Source organism: Ascaphus truei, chromosome 10 (assembly GCF_040206685.1).
Source record: "Ascaphus truei isolate aAscTru1 chromosome 10, aAscTru1.hap1, whole genome shotgun sequence".
Classification (NCBI taxonomy): domain Eukaryota; kingdom Metazoa; phylum Chordata; class Amphibia; order Anura; family Ascaphidae; genus Ascaphus; species Ascaphus truei.
The window spans coordinates 48,982,491-49,001,280 of NC_134492.1; the positions used below are offsets into that span (position 1 = coordinate 48,982,491).

General features: G+C 43.9%; 1 protein-coding gene across 3 annotated transcripts in view; it reads left to right on the forward strand.

Annotated features, from left to right (window-relative positions):
- PDC (phosducin) overlaps positions 1-12,143 on the forward strand; it is a 47,500-nt gene extending 35,357 nt beyond the window's left edge. For all 3 annotated transcript variants that reach the window (XM_075616883.1, XM_075616882.1, XM_075616881.1), the window contains 3 exons: positions 446-527; positions 7,117-7,277; positions 10,199-12,143. In XM_075616883.1, coding sequence (XP_075472998.1) covers positions 461-527; positions 7,117-7,277; positions 10,199-10,717 — 747 coding nt within the window. In that variant the 5' untranslated portion in view covers positions 446-460 and the 3' untranslated portion in view covers positions 10,718-12,143. The remainder of the gene's footprint in view (positions 1-445; positions 528-7,116; positions 7,278-10,198) is intronic.
- The last annotated feature ends 6,647 nt before the right edge of the window (positions 12,144-18,790 follow it).

Below are 18,790 nucleotides of genomic sequence, written 5' to 3' on the forward strand. Positions count from 1 at the left end.
AAGATATCTGGAATATATCATGCCATGAATATGAATTCTGAATATATGAATATTCATATATTCAGATATAAAACATGAATACATCATACCATGCGAGATCTTGAGAACAACCATTCCATTTCCATACCGGTGAATACACCACATTGAGTAGGATACTGATTAGGTGCAGCACAAACCTGTCCAGGCTCAAGGAACGTGGAAACTGCTGGGGGCAAACTAAACCCCTAACTCTGAACACATTGAAAGAAATGTTTGAGAAAACTGATGTGATGTTATATTGTTTTTTGGAATACACGTAGATGGTTAATTAGAGTAATTTGAGTAGAATTAAAGTTAATCCTTACTGTATTGTTCAAAAGACAGTAAAATACCTGGCTAAGCTGCTTATTGCCTGAGCCACAACCAAATTATCCAAAATGTTTACCTCTTTATATTTCACCTGTAGATCCCAGCCAAAGCCATGCAAGACCTTGAAACTCAAAGTGTTGAAGAGGAAACAGATTTTGAAGGATCTGCTAGTAACACAGGTAATATCAACAGACTTTCAGAGTTGATTGCTGTATACAATACCTGAAACTCCAGTCATTATCTTATTATTGGTTCCTTAATACAAAAGAAAGAGTCTTCATTTGTTGCTCTCCCTGTGACCAGGCAGCCACATTAGCGTGTAAGCTCTTTGTCTCACGCTGAAATATTGTTTAACTATTACATAGACTAAGTGTGTGCAAACTGGGGGGGGCATAAGATTTTCGGGGAAGGGGGGCGCAGCGATTACAGAGGCCCTGCGCTCTTCCCCAAACCATTTAAATTAAATGCCGGGGAGCGTGCGAGGCCTCTGTCACTTCCCTTATCTGGTCTCCGGCGGCTTCCAGTAATGCATCGCCATGGTAATGCGGCGTCAAATGACGCTGCGGGGTCACATGACATTGTGACGCCAGAAGACGCTGGACACCAGATAAGGGAGGGGGGCACGAGCAGGGGGGGGGAGATCAGGCAGGGGGGGCGCAGACTGGAAAGTGTGCGCACCCCTGACATACAATAGGAGAGAGAAATGGCAGAGCACAACCGGAATCATCCAAAAAAAAGAGAATTAGGAGGAAAGTGCGTTATCCATAAAAGGGTTTAATAGTCATGGAAGGAAAAAGGGCAAGGCATTACCCTACCAACATGTTTCGTGCTACACAGAGCACAGAGACAATGCCTTGATAAAGTGCTCTATGTAGCACGAAACATGTTGGTAGTGTAATGCCTTGCCCTTTTTCCTTCCATGACTATTAAACCCTTTTATGGATAGCGCACTTTCCTCCTAATTCTCTCTTTTTTGGATGATTCCGGTTGTGCTCTGCCATTTCTCTCTCCTATTGCATTCTATCTCCACGGACGGAGGCGCACCTTGAAGGTCTGACGGGATTAACATGGACGCTGCAGTAGATTCGTGAGTTTTTCCGGTTTGCTACATGGTTATATCAATTTACCAAGGGATTAGGGTATTATCTATTGGGGTGATTATTAGCCTTTGGGTTCCTGGATAACTTGGGTGCCACTTATGCTGGTTTACCAACTAGGATACCACACCCAGTACCCTCCCAACAATCAAGATCACATCCCAGACTTTACATAGGAATTACTCTCATCATCTCATTATTACTACAACTGTATACGGTTCTTAGCACCACGCATTATACTCCTGCACCCCTGACATAGCCTAGTACTCAAATTAGTTGATTTAATTTGTCGTAATTATAAAGAGCCTGATCTATTTTTAGTAAGCATTGGTAAGCTTTAAGACACCATGCAACGCTGTGAATGGAAGTTCAGGAAAACTGCGTTATAGCACATTGAACAGGTGCCCTTGAGTGTGACAGTACAAATCTTATATACAATGTACATTATATTTTGGAATTGATGTGTATTAGATTATATCTGTTATTATTATATATTATTTTATTTTATTATGTGCAACCTTCTGATTCTCTTGTTTAAACGTTTCCTTCTTAACTTATTAGGAGTTATTTACTAAAGTCTTTAAGATGCCAAACGGAGGCAAAAGCAGTGCAAAATAATTGCCCCAGATTTATCAAAGGAAAGTTTCCAATTGGTTTGCTTTTCTTTTTTTTTCTTTGATAAGTCACATGCTGGTTTTCGCCCTGTTTCTTGCCCCTGGTTTTCCCCCTGCTTTGCAGCTGGGAGACTTGGTTATTCATGAAACCATGTGGTGGCTGGATGTTCCTAAGCTGAGGTTTACAAACCACTAGCACAGAGGGAAATGGGAATACACACATAATGGCCAGTACTTACTAAGCGGTATTATTCCACAAGGCATCTTCCAGCGCGCCATATACACAACATATCCTAGTATAACTCCAATAGCAAACCTGGCACAGTATACTGTACAGCAATTTATCTCAACATACCACACTACAGAGAACAGGTTTAGCTACATCCATAACTTGCTTGTACAGTAATTGCAGTTTGCGCAACCCTTGCAAACTGCCCTATTCTAGTCAATGGGCCATAAGATGAAATATCGCAGCTTAGTTATTATCGGCCATCGGGGATCATGTTTACAAATCAGTCTCCTGCCAAAAGATACCTTCTGGTGCTGGAAGACACCTTATGGCCCATTGACTTGATTGGGACATAAGAGCCCATATTTACAAAAGGAAAACAAAAAGAGAGGTCCTGAAGCAGGGTAGGAAAGGCCCCAAAATGACATGCACTCTGACTATGTAAACAGTATTGGCTGAGTCAAATGCCTAAAAATCCTGAATAGTATATATAGGAGGATGGCAGTGCCTATGTAGCACAACAAATTTGTGTGTTTACCTAGAAAGCGATGTCCTGTCCCCTTAGAGATGTATTGAGAATGAGTGGATAAAAACTAAATGTTATTTCATTGAAAACTGATGAATATAGTGTCAACTAAAACGCAAACTGTTTAGCAGACAGGACTTAGGTCTCTGTAGCTATTACTCAGCTGAGAGAGAGGGCACACATATAATAATGTGTGTGGATTAACATATAACTATGGTGATGCTAATCTCCATATCTATAGTTAAGAGGGCTATTGCTACTGTTGTTAACAGGGTGGATTGCCAAATAATGGCTGATCCGCTGAATCGGCAACTATAGAGAGTAATGGCATCAACACAAACAGTTCTTTGCCAGACATGGATTTACCACTATCCAAGTTGGGTCTGTGTAGGTACATCACATGGATACTATCTATCCATGTGGTGTACTTACACCGACCAAACTTGGATAGTGGTGAAGACGAACTTGAAAAGATGAAATGGGATAATGTTGGCCTAAGTGAAGAAGAAAAGATGAAGGCCTCATTGAGCTCAAATGCGGACACCTATTATATTATAGGGGTACATTTCTCTCCCCTCCCTCCACTGACACCGACTCTGCCCCCGACTCTCTCTCTCCCCCCCACTGACACTTTCCCTCCTCCCCACTAACAATCTCCCCCCCCCACTGAAACTCACTCCCTCCCCACTGACACTACTGACACTGCCCCCCCCACTGACACTAGACTCTCTCTCCCCCACTTACACTCTCTCTCCCTCCCCACTGCCACTACTGACACCCCCCACACTTACACTCTCTTTCCCTTTCCACTGCCACTACTGATACTATCCCCCTCCTCCCCCATTGACACTACGGACTCTCTCTCCCCCCCCCACTTACACTCTCCCTCCCCACTGACCCTACTGACACTCTCCCCCCACTTAAACTCTCTCTCATTCCCCACTGACACCCTCTAATCACCTCCCACTGACTCTCTCCCCCCACTGATACAATCTCCCCCCCGATACTCTCTCTCCCTCCCCTCACTGGCACTCTCTCTCCCCCCGCACTGACACTCCCCCCCCCCACACTAGCACTCTCTCTTACCAACCCCCCCACCCCAGTGACACTCTCTCTCCCCCCACTGACACTACTGGCACTCTCACCCCCCACTGACAATACTGACACTCTCCCCCCACTGACACTCTCTATTCCCGCACCAACACTACTGACATTCTCACCGCACCCCCCCACCCCCACTGGAACACTCTTTCCCCCAACTGACCCTCTGTCTCTACTCCCCCACCCACTGACACTCTATTTCCCACCCACTGATAATCTCTCACCCCCACCCTGACACTCTCTCCCCCCCCCCCCACTTACACTCTCTCCCCCTCACCCACTGGAAGTCTCTTTACCCGCCCTCACTGACACTCTATCTCCCCCCACCCCACTGACACTCTCTCTCCCCCACTGGCACTCTCTCTCCCCCCCACTGACACTCTCTCTTTCCCCACACTGAAACACACACTAGATCAGATAGACACATACATACATACTGTCACGATGTGCTCACCACAAACAAGGCGTGGCCGCTGTGCCTAGGTGGGGATGGATATAAACACCACCAACAGCCACGTGGGCATGTCTGGAATGTAGGTTGGTGAAGGTAGCCGGGTCTGTGTTGGAGAGGTACGATTAGTCGATATACTTGCCGGGGTCTGGGTTGGAGAGGTACGGATCGTTGCAGGTACTATTAGCATGGGTCCAGGTTGGAGAGAAGAGAATAGTCATTGTACGGATGCCGAGGTCAGGGTTGGAGAGGTGCGGATTGTCGTAGATAGTCGGGGTCAGGAGTACAGAAGAGCAGAGTCCAAAACAAGCCGGGTCAATAACAGAGAGCTGCGAACAAGAGGACAAGACAAGACTGCAAGGCTAGGAAGCAATGAACACAACAGAACATAGGAATATGCTCAGCCAATTTGCCAGTGGGGCAGCCGAGCATAAGTAGGAGATAGCAACCAATGATAAAACCTGCAGTGTGGAGGTGCGCCAGCAGCAAGGGACATGGTTGGCGAATCCGGAGCAGGGATCAGGTGGGATGATGATTCCTGACAAGGTCCGAGGAGGCGGGACCCGTGCGCGCCGAACGCGCACCGCGCGTCCCCGATGTTGGCGTGAGGACGCGAGCCGGAAGAACAGGCATTAAGCCTGGAGCAGGGTGCGTGTGCGCGCCTTCCACGGAGTGGTCCCCAAATGAGCAGCGTCCCCACCAGCGGTAGGAGTGAGGAAGGCAAGAGCCCCGGCAGTGAGTGGAGGTAAGCGGGGAGCTCGCCAAGTGCGGCATGACTCCCTGATCCTTACACATACATATACAGCCTCACCTCCCTCCTGATGCCCATGCTGCTTCCTTCTTCTTGGTGCCACCCCCAGCCTCCTGAGAGCTCCTTCTGATTTGGTAATGCAGCCAGTCAGAATGGAGTAAACTGCCCTGCTCTGTCCCTGCTCAGGGAAAGCCCCTGCCTATTAGAACACTTTATTAGGCCAACTAGAAGGCTGCCGCCCGCCACATTCTGCTGCCCTAGGCAGCCGCCTAGTTGGCCTAATGGTTAAACCGGCCTTGGCTGCAATAGACTCTGGACTTTGCCTAGCCCAGAGAACAAGTGGGATTTCACAGTGGATACAACACAATGGACCACATCCAAGTTGTACAAGAAGTAATTTCCCGAAATATTGAATACGATTTTTAGTTTAGACTTCGTTGATTACTAAGAAGCACTTGATTTGGGCTACACCTCATCGGCTGTAAATGCATTAAGAAGACAAAGTGTTGAAGAAGTGTACATTGATATTATAAAAGAACATTTATGAGAAAGTCACATCAACCATTAGATTACATAAAGATACAAGTAAGATAAGGATCAGCAAGCGAGTGCGGCAGGGAGACACCATGTCACCAAAGCTTTTCATTGTAACACTTAAAAAATTGTTCAAGACATTAGATTGCGAAGAAAAAGGAATCCAAGCCTACAACGAATATGAGTCACCTACGATTTGCAGATTTGCAGATTACATAGTTATTTGTGCCACAATTTCCAGAAGACCTCCAGCAACAAATCGGATGAACTCACAGAAGCAAGTAAGAAAGTAGCCTCTGTATGAATATCAACAAGACCAGAGTGATGTTCAACAAATGTGTAAAGTCTGCAATGATCGCAATAAATGGAATAGAATTAGAAGAAGTGGAAGACTATTTCTACCTTGGCTGGCAAGTAACAATGGATGGGAACCTTTTGAATTAAATCAACAGGAGAATGATGGAGCACATTTGGAAGAAACAAGGCGATCTTTCAAGGGAATCTTCAGTCCCTGAGGAGGATAGTTTTTGCCTGTTCTCACGTATGGATGTGAAACATGGACCCTAAATGCAAAGATAATTCAAAAAATTCAGACAACTAAAAGAAGAATAAAAATATGTAACATCCATGCTAAGGGAGCCAAGCTATGACGTTCCAGAGGGATTTCCCAGACCCTGGGAGGGATTCCCCAGCACCTCAAAGCGAAGAACTCACTTTTGTATATATGATATTTGAACAGTACTGTTAATCAAAAAGTAGGCTAGCTACCCAGGTGGATAGCTAGGGACCTGCTTTATTAGTTAGTCTCCCAAGTGGGAGTAGGTTTATGTTTTATGATTTAGTTTGCCTTAAAGGGACAGCGAGACTATTATTTGTTGTAATGTGGAGAATAAACAACTGAAGCTTAAAGCCTAACCTGTTTGTGACTCTTAGTGACCCTACCGCGAGGTCGTCCTGCCACAATATATAATCAGTATATATATATATATATATATATGTAGAGGTATCAGTACCGTGTTAGCCGAGATTAAATAATCAAAAAATAAATAGATGATACCGTTCTGTGGCTAACAAAATGCTTTTATTTGTGCGAGCTTTCGAGATACACTGATCTCTTCTTCCGGCGATGTTACAATGAATGAAGCAAGCAAAGGGTATACTTAAAAACAGTGTCTCTTGGAATATATATAATTAGTATGTGTGTTTGTAAAGTTATATGGGTGATGAATGTTTAATTAATAATCTTCCAGATCTGCTGTATTGGCATGTTACGCTGGGTACAGCAGTCCAAAATTCTGAAATAAAAGAACCAAGGAGTTGTCGACTTGGAGAACAAAGATTGGGACAAGAAGTAGTCCAACAATCACTAGAAATATAAAAAAAACATTTTTTAACTCTCCCCTATTTTGTACACCTCTTACCCCCTAAAATAAAATAAATGTATTCTTTTATTATTTTGTCATAGGTCCTAAAGGTGTAATACGTGATTGGAGAAAATTTAAATTAGAAAGTGAAGACCAAGAAGCAGTGCCACCAAGCAAAAAGGAAATCCTCAGACAAATGTCTTCTCCGTACAAACCACCAAGCAAAGAAAACAAAGACACCAGGGAAAAATTCAGTCGCAAGGTAAGTGCTACAGTATTGGAATCAAGATAAGATAGCACTGTATTATCCAAGAAAATGTCCAGAGTTCTGTGCTTCTCCCCTTCTAAAATTCCTATCCTGGCTTCGCATCAATCTCTGAACTCAGAGTGAAATGATCCACCTTTCCACAAGGCTCTATATCGATCTGACCCCCTATTATTACATGGCTCTCTGGTCTGCAATAGCCACTCAATGTAGGTGGGAGAGAGGGTGACCTTTACCTCCAGGATCAGACTGCAAAGGATCCACCCGGTCCCATCTCTTGTAGTCCAATCGATTTCCGACACTCACGCCAGGATTAAACAGCAGCGGGCACTGGTAGATGTACTGTAGTCTAATAATTTTTATTAAGATGGTTTTAAGAGGGTCTTAAATATAGTGGTGGGGATGTTGGGCATGTCCCTGGCATGTCTCCAGGGCATGCCTAGGAAGGGGCTTTACTCTCTTACTTTACTCTCTTATGCTCCATGCAGTGCACTTTCTCACCCAAACTAAAACTTTGTTTCTGCCTCTGTTTGTGTTTGGAATCCTCCTGCCGCTCATTCAAAAGTGATCCCCCAGATTTCCCACCTTGTGGATTCCTACCTCCTTTGGTGCAACTCTAGGGTCTATAGAGTGTTAACTGCGCATCATCAGAGGAGGTGGGCCAGCAGGAGCAAGGGAGACTCTAATCTGCAGTAACTTCTGCGAACTCTACATTACATCACCCACTGCCCTTCCCATGTCACTCTGCCCCCGCATATGTCATTCTGTCCCCACATGTTACTCTGCCCCCGCATATGTCACTCTCTCCCCCCTGCATATCACACTCTCCACATATGTCATTCTGCCCTGCATGTTACTCTGCCTCCCATATGTCACTTTTCCCCTTCCCCCCCTCATATAGTTCACAAATTTAAAAAACAATCAAGTTCCGGCAAAACCAAAACACAATTTATTTATTTATTTATAAAATATTTTACCAGGAAGTAATACATTGAGAGTTACCTCTCGTTTTCAAGTATGTCCGGGGCACAGAGTAAAACAAATAATACATGGTTACAAGTACAGTTACATAAATGAACAGGGTATACATTATATACAAGACATTGCGTGCACAGTTAAAGAAAATATATATTATGAGCGTATGAAACAGTTACAGACCAGGTTAGAATTCCCTCCTAGGTACGATAATAGTGTCTCTGGAAACAAAAGCTTTAGAAATATCATCATCCTACTACTGTATATATATATATATATCGCTCTTGACATGCTATTTAGAACGAAATTAGTTCTTACATGCTCATCTTTAAATTCATTTTTTCCCCTCCCCTGTCCCTCCCTTTCTCTCTGCTCTCGTTCCTTGTTATAGACTGGTTCATCACCTGTGCCCTTTTCAAGGCTGTTTTCTCTTTGTTCAGTACTGCTTGGTCCCACCTGCAATCTTTCTCTCACACTGCCCCCTACATTACCTCAGTAACTTTCTCTCCATAGTACTGTAACATGACCTAATTCTTATCATTTATTTATAACATGCCAACATATTCCGTAGCGCAGTACAATAGGGTTCTAGGATGAAAACCATAAAATAACACAAACAAAACGTACATTGTTACAGTAGGTAAGGCAGGCCCTGCCCCAAGGAGCTTACAATCTACAGTATAAGGAATAGTGAGTGGAAGCATATGGTACAGGGGGATAAGAAGGTTGGGGTGTTTCTGTTTGTTATGTGAAGGAGTTGGCATTGGGGGAAGAAATGGGATTGTGTGTAGAGCTGTGAGTGCAGGTAATGTGTGAAGATGGAAATGCTTCAATATGTATCTGAAAGACTTAACCCAACCCAATAACAGAGCAATTGTAACATCAGCAAACGGCAGTAAACTGCTGACACCCTTTGGCTGCCGTCTTTGCTGTGGCTCCAGTGTTATCTCCAAGAGAGTCTGAATTGAAGTGATATTAGCTGCACAGCAAGCAGACTCCCACAGCAGAGATGCAGGGATGAGGTGCTGACAATCTCCAGGTCTTTGACATTGTGTCTGTCCCTGCTAATGTTAACCCTGTCCACGCTGAATTAGTGGACAGGCGCAGTGAAGTGGAAGCATAGTGGAGGGACTCTTTAGGGGCTGCCTTTGCTGTGACTCAGGTGTTGTCTCCAGGTGAATCTGGGATTCTTTGACTATGCCCTCTTGTCATTGATCTATAAAATGTACACTTTCCCATACTACTTCTGTCTCTTCTTACTGATTGGAAGCACTTCAGTGGAGGTACTGATATCCCCCAAAGTTTATGTGTTATGTACTTAACCTGGGGAAGAATATGTTTTGGATATGACTCCATATATAACTCTTTGGATATTCTTCCCTTGGTTATGTTTTGGCTATGACTCCTGTAAAGGGCTGCACTCATGGCTGGTGCTATATACATTCAAAATACAATACAAAAACACATTTTCTGAATTAAGCATTTTAATAGCCTGGACTCATGACCGCTTCTTCCTACACCCACAGAAGTCGTTACTAACCATAGCGGTCACACACCTCCCCTGTTGTCTTGGATATAGTGTATAACCCTGTTCACTTACGTAACCATGTATTGTAACCATGTATTATTTGTCATCATAACTCTATGCCCAGGATATACTTGAAAACGAGAGGTAACTTTCAACGTATTACTTCCTGGTAAAACATTTTTATAAAAAAATAAATATTGTATCTGTAGGTCTCTCAACATACCAGTTGGATTGTAAAATCTCTGTGGCAGGGATTCATTTTTCCATCATCACATCGTTTTAATCCCTGCACTTAATGTATTGGTATTCCTCGTATTCTATCGACTATTTTGTAAATGCTTGCATACTGTACATTGTTGCTGATACGATATTGCCGATCCTACAGTTCACATACTTCCTTTTGGATCTCTTACAGATGAGCATGCAAGAATATGAGTTAACCCATGACAAGGAGGATGAAAATTACCTACAAAAATACCGCAAACAATGTATGCAGGACATGCACCAGAGGTTGAGTTTTGGTCCCAAGTACGGGTATCTACGTGAGCTTAAAAGTGGGGATGAGTTCTTAGAAGCTATAGAGAAAGAGCAAAAAATCACTACAGTCATCGTTCATATTTATGCTGATGAGATAAAGGGTTGTGAGGCACTGAATAATTGTCTAACATGTCTGGCTTTAGAGTATCCAACAGTGAAATTCTGTAAAATCAAATCAGCTGATACAGGGGCAGGGGAACGATTCTCTCGGGACGTACTCCCAACTTTGCTCGTTTATAAGGCAGGTGAACTAATAAGCAATTTCATCAGCGTTACTGAGCATTTCAATGACGAGTTCTTTGCTGTGGATGTGGAATCTTTTCTGAATGAATATGGGTTTCTGCCGGAAAGGGAAATCCAAGGATTAGCAGGCGACAACAGAGGAGATATTGAATAATTAAAATAGCACCCGCTTTATGAGAAACTACTCGAAGTGTACTAAACACTTCAGTTTGGATTTAACCTTAATACTGTAGAGAAGATCATTTGAAGTGGTTGGAGGCATTTTAATGGTTATGTTAACCAAAGTAAACCTGTTTATCTTTCTTATATTTTTAGGTCTTAGTGTAATTGGTTTCTGAGAAGCCTCAGATATGAAAGAGAGGTAATGTTTTAGAGGACAATGTATTCTTTCAGAAATTGTTATCGTGGTAGGATTATTTAGCAGTGATGGTATTACACATTTTCTCAATAAAAAGTAATACATTGAATGGATGTAGGGTCTTATTCTACAATATATCTGGCCAAATGGCCGTTCGGGACGTTTTCTGACTTCAATGAATGGCTGCTTCAATTGGTATAGAATACGATCCTTAGTTTATTTTAGCCAATGCTTTGGTAGAGTATAAAAATGAGCAGCATATTTGCTATTGTCATTAAGATGTGCAGTTAGTATCAAGTTGGAATTCTGCATGTAGTCACAGACAAGATACACGGAAGGAACTGAACACATACATCACCACGATGTCTAGACATTCCTCCTCATGGCCCCTTCATCCTATGTATATAGGGGGCTACCTGTTGAGTGGTTTCGCTGCCTTTGTCTCTGGTGGACCCTCCTGCTCTGACACTGGGGTCCAATCATCAAAGGTGATGGGTCAGCAGGAGACAGGGAGTGGCTCTAATCTACAGTTAACCCCTAAAGACCCTACTGCGCATCGGAGGTAGGGATACACCCAAGTCTCTCACTCTATATGTATGTTTGTGTGTGTATATATATCAGGCACACCATACTTAACTGTACTGCAATTGTGTTGTGGATAGCACCCAGGCATCTAAATATTTACTCCAGTAGAGTGCCGCTGTACTGCCAGTACACACACATTATATATATGTGTGTGTGTGTGTGTGTTTGTGTATATATACATATACACACACTATACATATAATCTCCTAGGAGCGGATTCCGAAGACTTTTTTCTATCGTCTGTGAAGAATAGTGTAAAGTGCAGCTAAGAATGTAACTCTTTAGGTATTTACGAGGTTCTTAATACAATAACGGCTACTCATGCTCTCACGCAGGTCACGGAGATACACTTCCATTCTCTTTACCCCCTCTGTTTATTTCTGTCTGAGCAGGGAATTGTACAGTCCAGTTTTTAGATCCCGATTTAATATGCTGTGAAACAGTTCTGTCAGGAAAGATTTTATTGCCAGTCAAATGAATTGAACTTCAAAGCATCCCGTGGTTTTTATGATAGTGTTCATTCAACATACTGTATGTATTTGGTGTTTGAATAAAGGTTACAGCCACATTCATGTGAATGGAATTTTCCCTGTAATCCTGTTAATAAACAATGGCTGGAGATTGATATTTGCTGATATGAAGGTCCCACAGTTTATTTATGCAGTAACATACTTCCAATGTTTACTTGAAAAAGGACCTATGTGTTTTAAAACAAATACAAGATTATAGAATACTGCAATGTACTCCTAAAATGCAAGCATTATCAGGTGTTCTGTAAGAATGACTGCATAGATATTCAAAATACATACATCTACAACAATCTTAGACACACTACATACATTAGACAAACATAACATTAAGGAAGAGGAGTCCCTGCCCCGAGGAGCTTACAATCTAATTGGTAGGTAGGGAGAACGTACAGAGACAGGAGGAGGGAGTTCTGGTAAGTGCGTCTGCAGGGGGCCAAGCTTTATGTATCATGTGTTCAGAATATCCACAGTGCTATTCATATGCTTCTTTAAGCAAGTGTGTCTTAAGGTGGGTCTTAAAGGTGGATAGAGAGGGTGCTAGTCGGGTACTGAGGGGAAGGGCATTCCAGAGGTGTGGGGCAGTCAGTGAAAAAGGTTTAAGGCGGGAGAGGGCTTTAGATAAAAAGGGGGTAGAAAGAAGACATCCTTGAGCAGAACGCAAGAGTCGGGATGGTGCATAGCGAGAAATTAGGGCTGAGATGTAAGGAGGGGCAGAAGAGTGTAAAGCTTTAAAAGTGAGGAGAAGAATGGAGTGTGAGATGCGGGATTTGATTGGAAGCCAGGAGAGGGATTTCAGGAGGGGAGATGCTGAGACAGATCTAAAAAAGAGTAGAGTGATTCTGGCAGCAGCATTTAGGATAGATTGTAGGGGAGACAGGTGAGAGGCAGGAAGGCCGGACAGCAGGAGGTTACAGTAATCAAGACGGGAGAGAATGAGGGCCTGAGTCAGAGTTTTAGCAGTCGAGCAACAGAGGAAAGGGCGTATCTTTGTTATATTGCGGAGGAAAAAGCGACAAGTTTTAGAAATGTTTTGAATGTGAGGGGCGAATGTGAGAGAGGAGTCGAGTGTGACCCCTAGGCAGCGTGCTTGGGCTACTGGGTGGATGATCGTAGTTCCAACAGTAATGTGGAAGGAGGTATTAGGTCCAGGTTTGGGAGGTAGTATGAGGAGCTCTGTTTTAGCCATGTTGAGTTTAAGGCGACGGAGGGCCATCCAGGATGATATAGCAGAGACATTCAGAAACTTTGGTCTGTACAGCAGGTGTAAGGTCAGGTGTTGAAAAGTATATTTGTGTGTCGTCAGCATAGAGGTGATATTTAAACCCAAAAGATGTTATTAGGTCACCTAGAGAGAGTGTGTACAGAGAAAAGAGAAGAGGTCCCAGGACAGAGCCCTGGGGTACCCCCACAGAGAGATCAATAGAGGAGGAGGTGTTAGCAGAAGAGACACTGAAAGTACGATGGGAGAGGTAGGATGAGATCCAGGATAGAGCTTTGTTCCGAATACCAAGAGTATGGAGAATGTGAAGGAGAAGAGGGTGGTCCACGGTGTCAAATGCTGCAGAGAGGTCGAGTAATATGAGCAGAGTGTAATGACCTCTGTCTTTGGCAGCATGGAGATCATCAGTTATTTTAGTGAGGGCTGTTTCGGTGGAGTAAGCAGTGCGGAAGCCAGATTGTAGAGGGTCTAGGAGAGAATAGGTGTTGAGAAAATGGAGCAAGCGAGAGAATACAAGACGTTCAAGGAGTTTAGAGGCAAAAGGCAGGAGGGAGACAGGTCGATAGTTAGAAAGACAGGTAGGGTCAAGCTTGCTGTTTTTGAGTAATGGTATGACTGTTGCATGTTTGAAGGAGGATGGAAAGGTTCCAGAGCAGAGGGAGGAGTTAAAAATTTGTGTGAGCGTAGGGATTATAGTAGGAGCAAGAGGTTTTAGGAGATGGGAGGGAATGGGGTCAAGAGGGCAAGTGGTAGAGGGAGAAGTGGCGATCAACAGCGACACATCCTCCTCTGAGACAGTGGAAAAAGAGTCAAGGAAGGCAGGAGGAGAGTTAGGAAGAGGTGTAGGATGGGAAGAAGAAACAGAGGGGATGTTCTGACGTATGGATTCCACCTTTTCCTTAAAATAGTCAGCAAAGTCCTGAGCAGAGATGGAGGAAGGAGAGGCAGCTGAGGGTGGTTTGAGTAGAGTATCAAAGACAGAGAACAGTCGGCGTGGGTTAGACTTGTGCATGTTGATTAGTGCAGAAAAGTAGGCTTGTTTAGCTTGCGAGAGGGCAGAGTTGAAACAGGATAGCATAAATTTGTAGTGAAGGAAGTCTGCGAGAGTGTGAGACTTCCTCCAGAGGCGTTCAGAGGAACGAGTGGAGGAACGCAGCATGCGTGTGTGGGAATTTAGCCAGGGTCTAGGGTTAGAAGGGCGAGTGCAGCAGAGAGAAAGTGGGGCATGTAGATCAAGAGAGGAGGACAAGACAGAGTTGTAGTTCCTGACCAGGTTGTCGGGATCTGTAGCAGAGCTGAGAGAGGAGAGGGAGGAGCGTAAAGTGGACTCAAAGTCAGGTAAGTGAATAGAGCGCAGGTTTCTGCAGAACCGGGGTGTAGATGGAGGTGGAGAAGGGGAGAAGCGAGATAGAGAGAATGAGATGAGATGATGGTCAGAGAGAGGAAAAGGGGAAATGGAGAAATCGGAGAGAGAGAAGTTCTTAGTGAAAACCAGGTCTAAGTAGTGGCCATCCTTGTGGGTGCTGGCTGCAGTCCACTGTTGAAGGCCAAAGAAGAGGTTAGAGAAAGAAAGCGGGAAGCCCAAGGGAGAGAGGGGTCATCAATGTGGCAATTGAAGTCCCCAAGGAGAAGAACAGGGGAGTCTGAGGAGAGGAAGAAAGAGAGCCAGGATTCAAAGTGAGAGAGAAAGGCAGAAGGGGGATGAGTAGAGGTAGGTGGGCGATAGATGACCGCCACATGAACAGGGAGAGGAGAGAAAATCTGGACTGTGTGAGCCTCAAAGGAGGGAAAGGCAAGAGAGGGAGGAATAGGAAGGGTTCGGTAACGACAGAGAGAGGAGAGCAGGAGCCCCACGCCTCCACCCCTGCCATCAGTGCGCGGAGTGTGGGAGAAGGAAAGGCCACCGTAGGAGAGGGCAGCTTCCAGAGCAGAGTCAGACTGAGTGAGCCAGGTCTCAGTTATAGCAAAGAGAAGCAAGGAGTGAGAGAGAAAGAAGTCATGCACAGTTATGTGCCCGATTCTTATGTTCACTTATAAAATAAACATAAAACTATTTCAGAATAGTTTCTAAAGTGCTTCATCTCATTGTTTCTCCTGAAATCAAATATAAGTCCCACATTTTTTCCCCATAACCTCTCCACCATTCCCAATAAGCACTGAAGTACTGTAACTTCGATATTCTCCGAAGTGGCTATTTGAGATGTTTTCGTGTAAAAAGAACCTGAACTTCTGCAACAGAGTATATTGCATTTACCCCTCAAACAGTACACTTTGCCCTACAAAGCATCAGCAATCTATTCTGCCGCAGAAGCAAAAGAGGTTCCCTGTTCTGAATCATGATGTGGTTAGAATTGGGGGGGGGGGGGGGGAAGAGGAGAGACAGATAGGGGGATTGATTGCAGAGTAAAACACCCGATTCAGCGTGAATAATAGTTAACACTGGATTGTGTGCCTTGACACGCAGCCAACCTTAGGGAGTCTTGCCGAGAGAGGAGAGAATACCTTCACATTAACTAACCCAGCGCTGCGCAAACTTTTTCAGCTGCGGCCCCCTTCCTGGGAGCCGCAGCGTTCGCGCCCCCTCCTCCCCCGAAGCCACGGCTTCAAATGACGTTGCGGGTCACGTCACGTGACCCCACCACGTCATTTGACGCACATTGCCATGGCGACGCGTCGTCGAAGACCCAGCTGCCAGTAAGTAAATGAGGTTACAGAGGCCTCACGCCTCCCCCGGCATTAAATTAAATGCCTGGGGAAAGAGCACGAGGCCTCTAACAGCCCGCGCCACCCCTGGGGGGGCGTGCCCCCCCAGTTAGCGCACCGCTGATCTAACCTATTTAACTCAGGGTGAGCTGTTTTCAGGATAATTATATATGTACAACAAAATTAAAATATCACTTGTGAACACATTCATGTCTCACACAGGTCTACAACCATGCCTTTCCCTATTATCTCTTAGCATACAATGCTAAGACAGATTCTACACTGCAGCTAGGGATTCTGGGAAATTACATGCAAATGAGCAGTGTCACCTTTTGTATCAAATCAATTTTAGCATGACCGTTTTAAGCTTATGCCTGCAGCATTACACAGCCTTTCAGAACAGTCTGGGTTAAAGAAGTGTAGAGCCAGTAACCCTACTCACAAAACGAGAGGTAACTCTCAATGTATTACTTCCTGGTAAAACATTTTATATAGGTATAAGTATACAAGTAAAGGGGCATATTGTTATAATGATACACTCTCTCTCTTCCGCTCTCACATATACAGTAGCATGTGAATATCTAGGTTTGTGAGATGTTCTTAATTTCAGGATGCTTAGACTTGCACAGCTGGAAGCAAATTGAGACCCAAGATTATGTTTTTGTAGGGTTTGGACATGCAGGAACGGCTTCATGAATATGGTGACGTATTTCAGTAGAAACACTATTCTCCGAGTCTAATTAATAAGCTAAAAAGAATACAGAGCTTTTGAAACCTCATGAGTCTCTTCTTTAAGTGTACTGACCAGAGACCTGTGAATCTCTGTACTACAATTTCATTTAATATTCATTTATAATAACAACTCATGCTGGTCCATTAATCGTTATCACAGCCTACCACAAATCTACTCTTCTCCCATGCAAACACGGCCACTAGAACATTGGCCTAGAATTTGAAACGTGGCTCGTTCGTGGATCCATCCAATCTGTATCACTGGGTAACAAAGGCAGAGTTTCCTTGTGGCATTTAAGGTATTTTTCCTGAAAAAACATTCGTGGCCAAGAAAGAATTTGAATGAAAAAGGTTTTTATTATTGAACACAAAAATGAAATAAAAGTTGTTCAGAGCTTTATGAAAAAAAAATATAAATATATTCAAATGTTTTCTGTGTACAACACCATGTAAAAAGATACAATTAATCTAACATTGTTATCTGGGACACTGTTTTATTCCACGTATGAGTGATAGATGAATTTTGAATATACTGTAGGTGAATTTCCTGCATATGAATGAATAAAATGCATATTTCATGTACAGTTCATCATTGATCTATATCTATAGACCCTAATTACATCTGTGATGCTTCCCTGTGTTGGAGAAGCAGTGCACTCTATTCAAATGTAGGAGAGAATTCTCCAGGAATAGTAAGGTGTCACCGGATGTAGAATTAGGGCCTTGGTACCGTATAGCTTTGGGCTGCACCACATATAGAACTAGAATATTGGTAACATATAGTATCATACAGCTTTGGGCTGCACCACATACAGTATAGAACTAGAATATTGGCAACATATGGCACCGTACAAATTAGGCTGCACCACATATAGAACTAGAATAATGGTAACATATGGCTTTGGGCTTCACTGCGTATAGAATTAGTGCCTTGGTACTGTACAGATTTGGGCTCCACTGTGTATAGAATTAGGGCCTTTGTACTGTACGGCTTTGGATTTAGCTTTATAAACCCCTAGCTACACCAGTTTTTGAACTGTGCTATTTTCAGCTCCATAGACACCCCGGTTTGGGAGATACTTACCGCTGAAGTTACCGAATGACTTCCAGGCTTTAAATGGCCATCCACTAGGAAGCCATGGACAATGATGTTGTGGCTTCCTTTTGGACCAAGATTCGGCAGCCGTTCTGCTTCCCCTGGAGTGAGATTTAAGCCTTGTAATCTCACTGGTAGGTATATTGGGCGCCTGGAGCTGAAATAGAATGGTTTAGCTCCAGAGGACAGACCGCCCAGTTCCTATCCTGTAAAGAAAAAGGTGGCCTACAAAAATAAATAGTAGGAGGGACTGCTCCTTTAAACTGTGTTTTCACCCATCTAGAGATCCAAAATCTGATCCAAAATCTGATCCCCGGATTTTCCGCAGTGCTTTTACCAAAATCCAAACCGCACACGGAAGTAAATCCGTAACCTAATTGGGCAGTAAAAAATTTGGACGGATACATCCAAATCCATCATAGGATCCGTTCCACCTGGATTTTGTCACATCTGCCATCGGATTTGGTCATAGATCCGATTGCGGATGTTGACAAATCCGTTTCGACCAGACCCTGAAACGTGGGTTTTGGAAGGTGGGGGAAGGGGGTATGAGTGAGACCTATTTTAGTAGAGTCCCATGTAGTAGAATAAAGATGATAGGCGGTCACTGCAAAACGGGAGTCAGCCAAGCTTGGGATAAAATCAGCTTTATTTAATCAAAAGTATTTTTCTGTGATGTGCAGCACTTTTGATTAAATAAAGCTGATTTTATCCCAAGCTTGGCTGACTCCCGTTTTGCAGTGACCGCCTATCATCTTTATTCTACTACTTGCTATTCCGGCTGGAGCACTCAGGCATCTTACTGCACTACAAGGGAGCCTCACATCCCTTCCAGTGTGAGCTTCTGGTGCCGCCCCTTGGAACGCGGGGACGTGACGGAGTGCACGGCATCCTGGGATTCATCCGGACGAACAGCCTCCTACCAGAGACAACACCGCTGGAGTGTTCCTGAGCTGAGACCGGAGGGACGGGCAGTGAAGACGCCGGGCCGGGTAAGGGCAGCA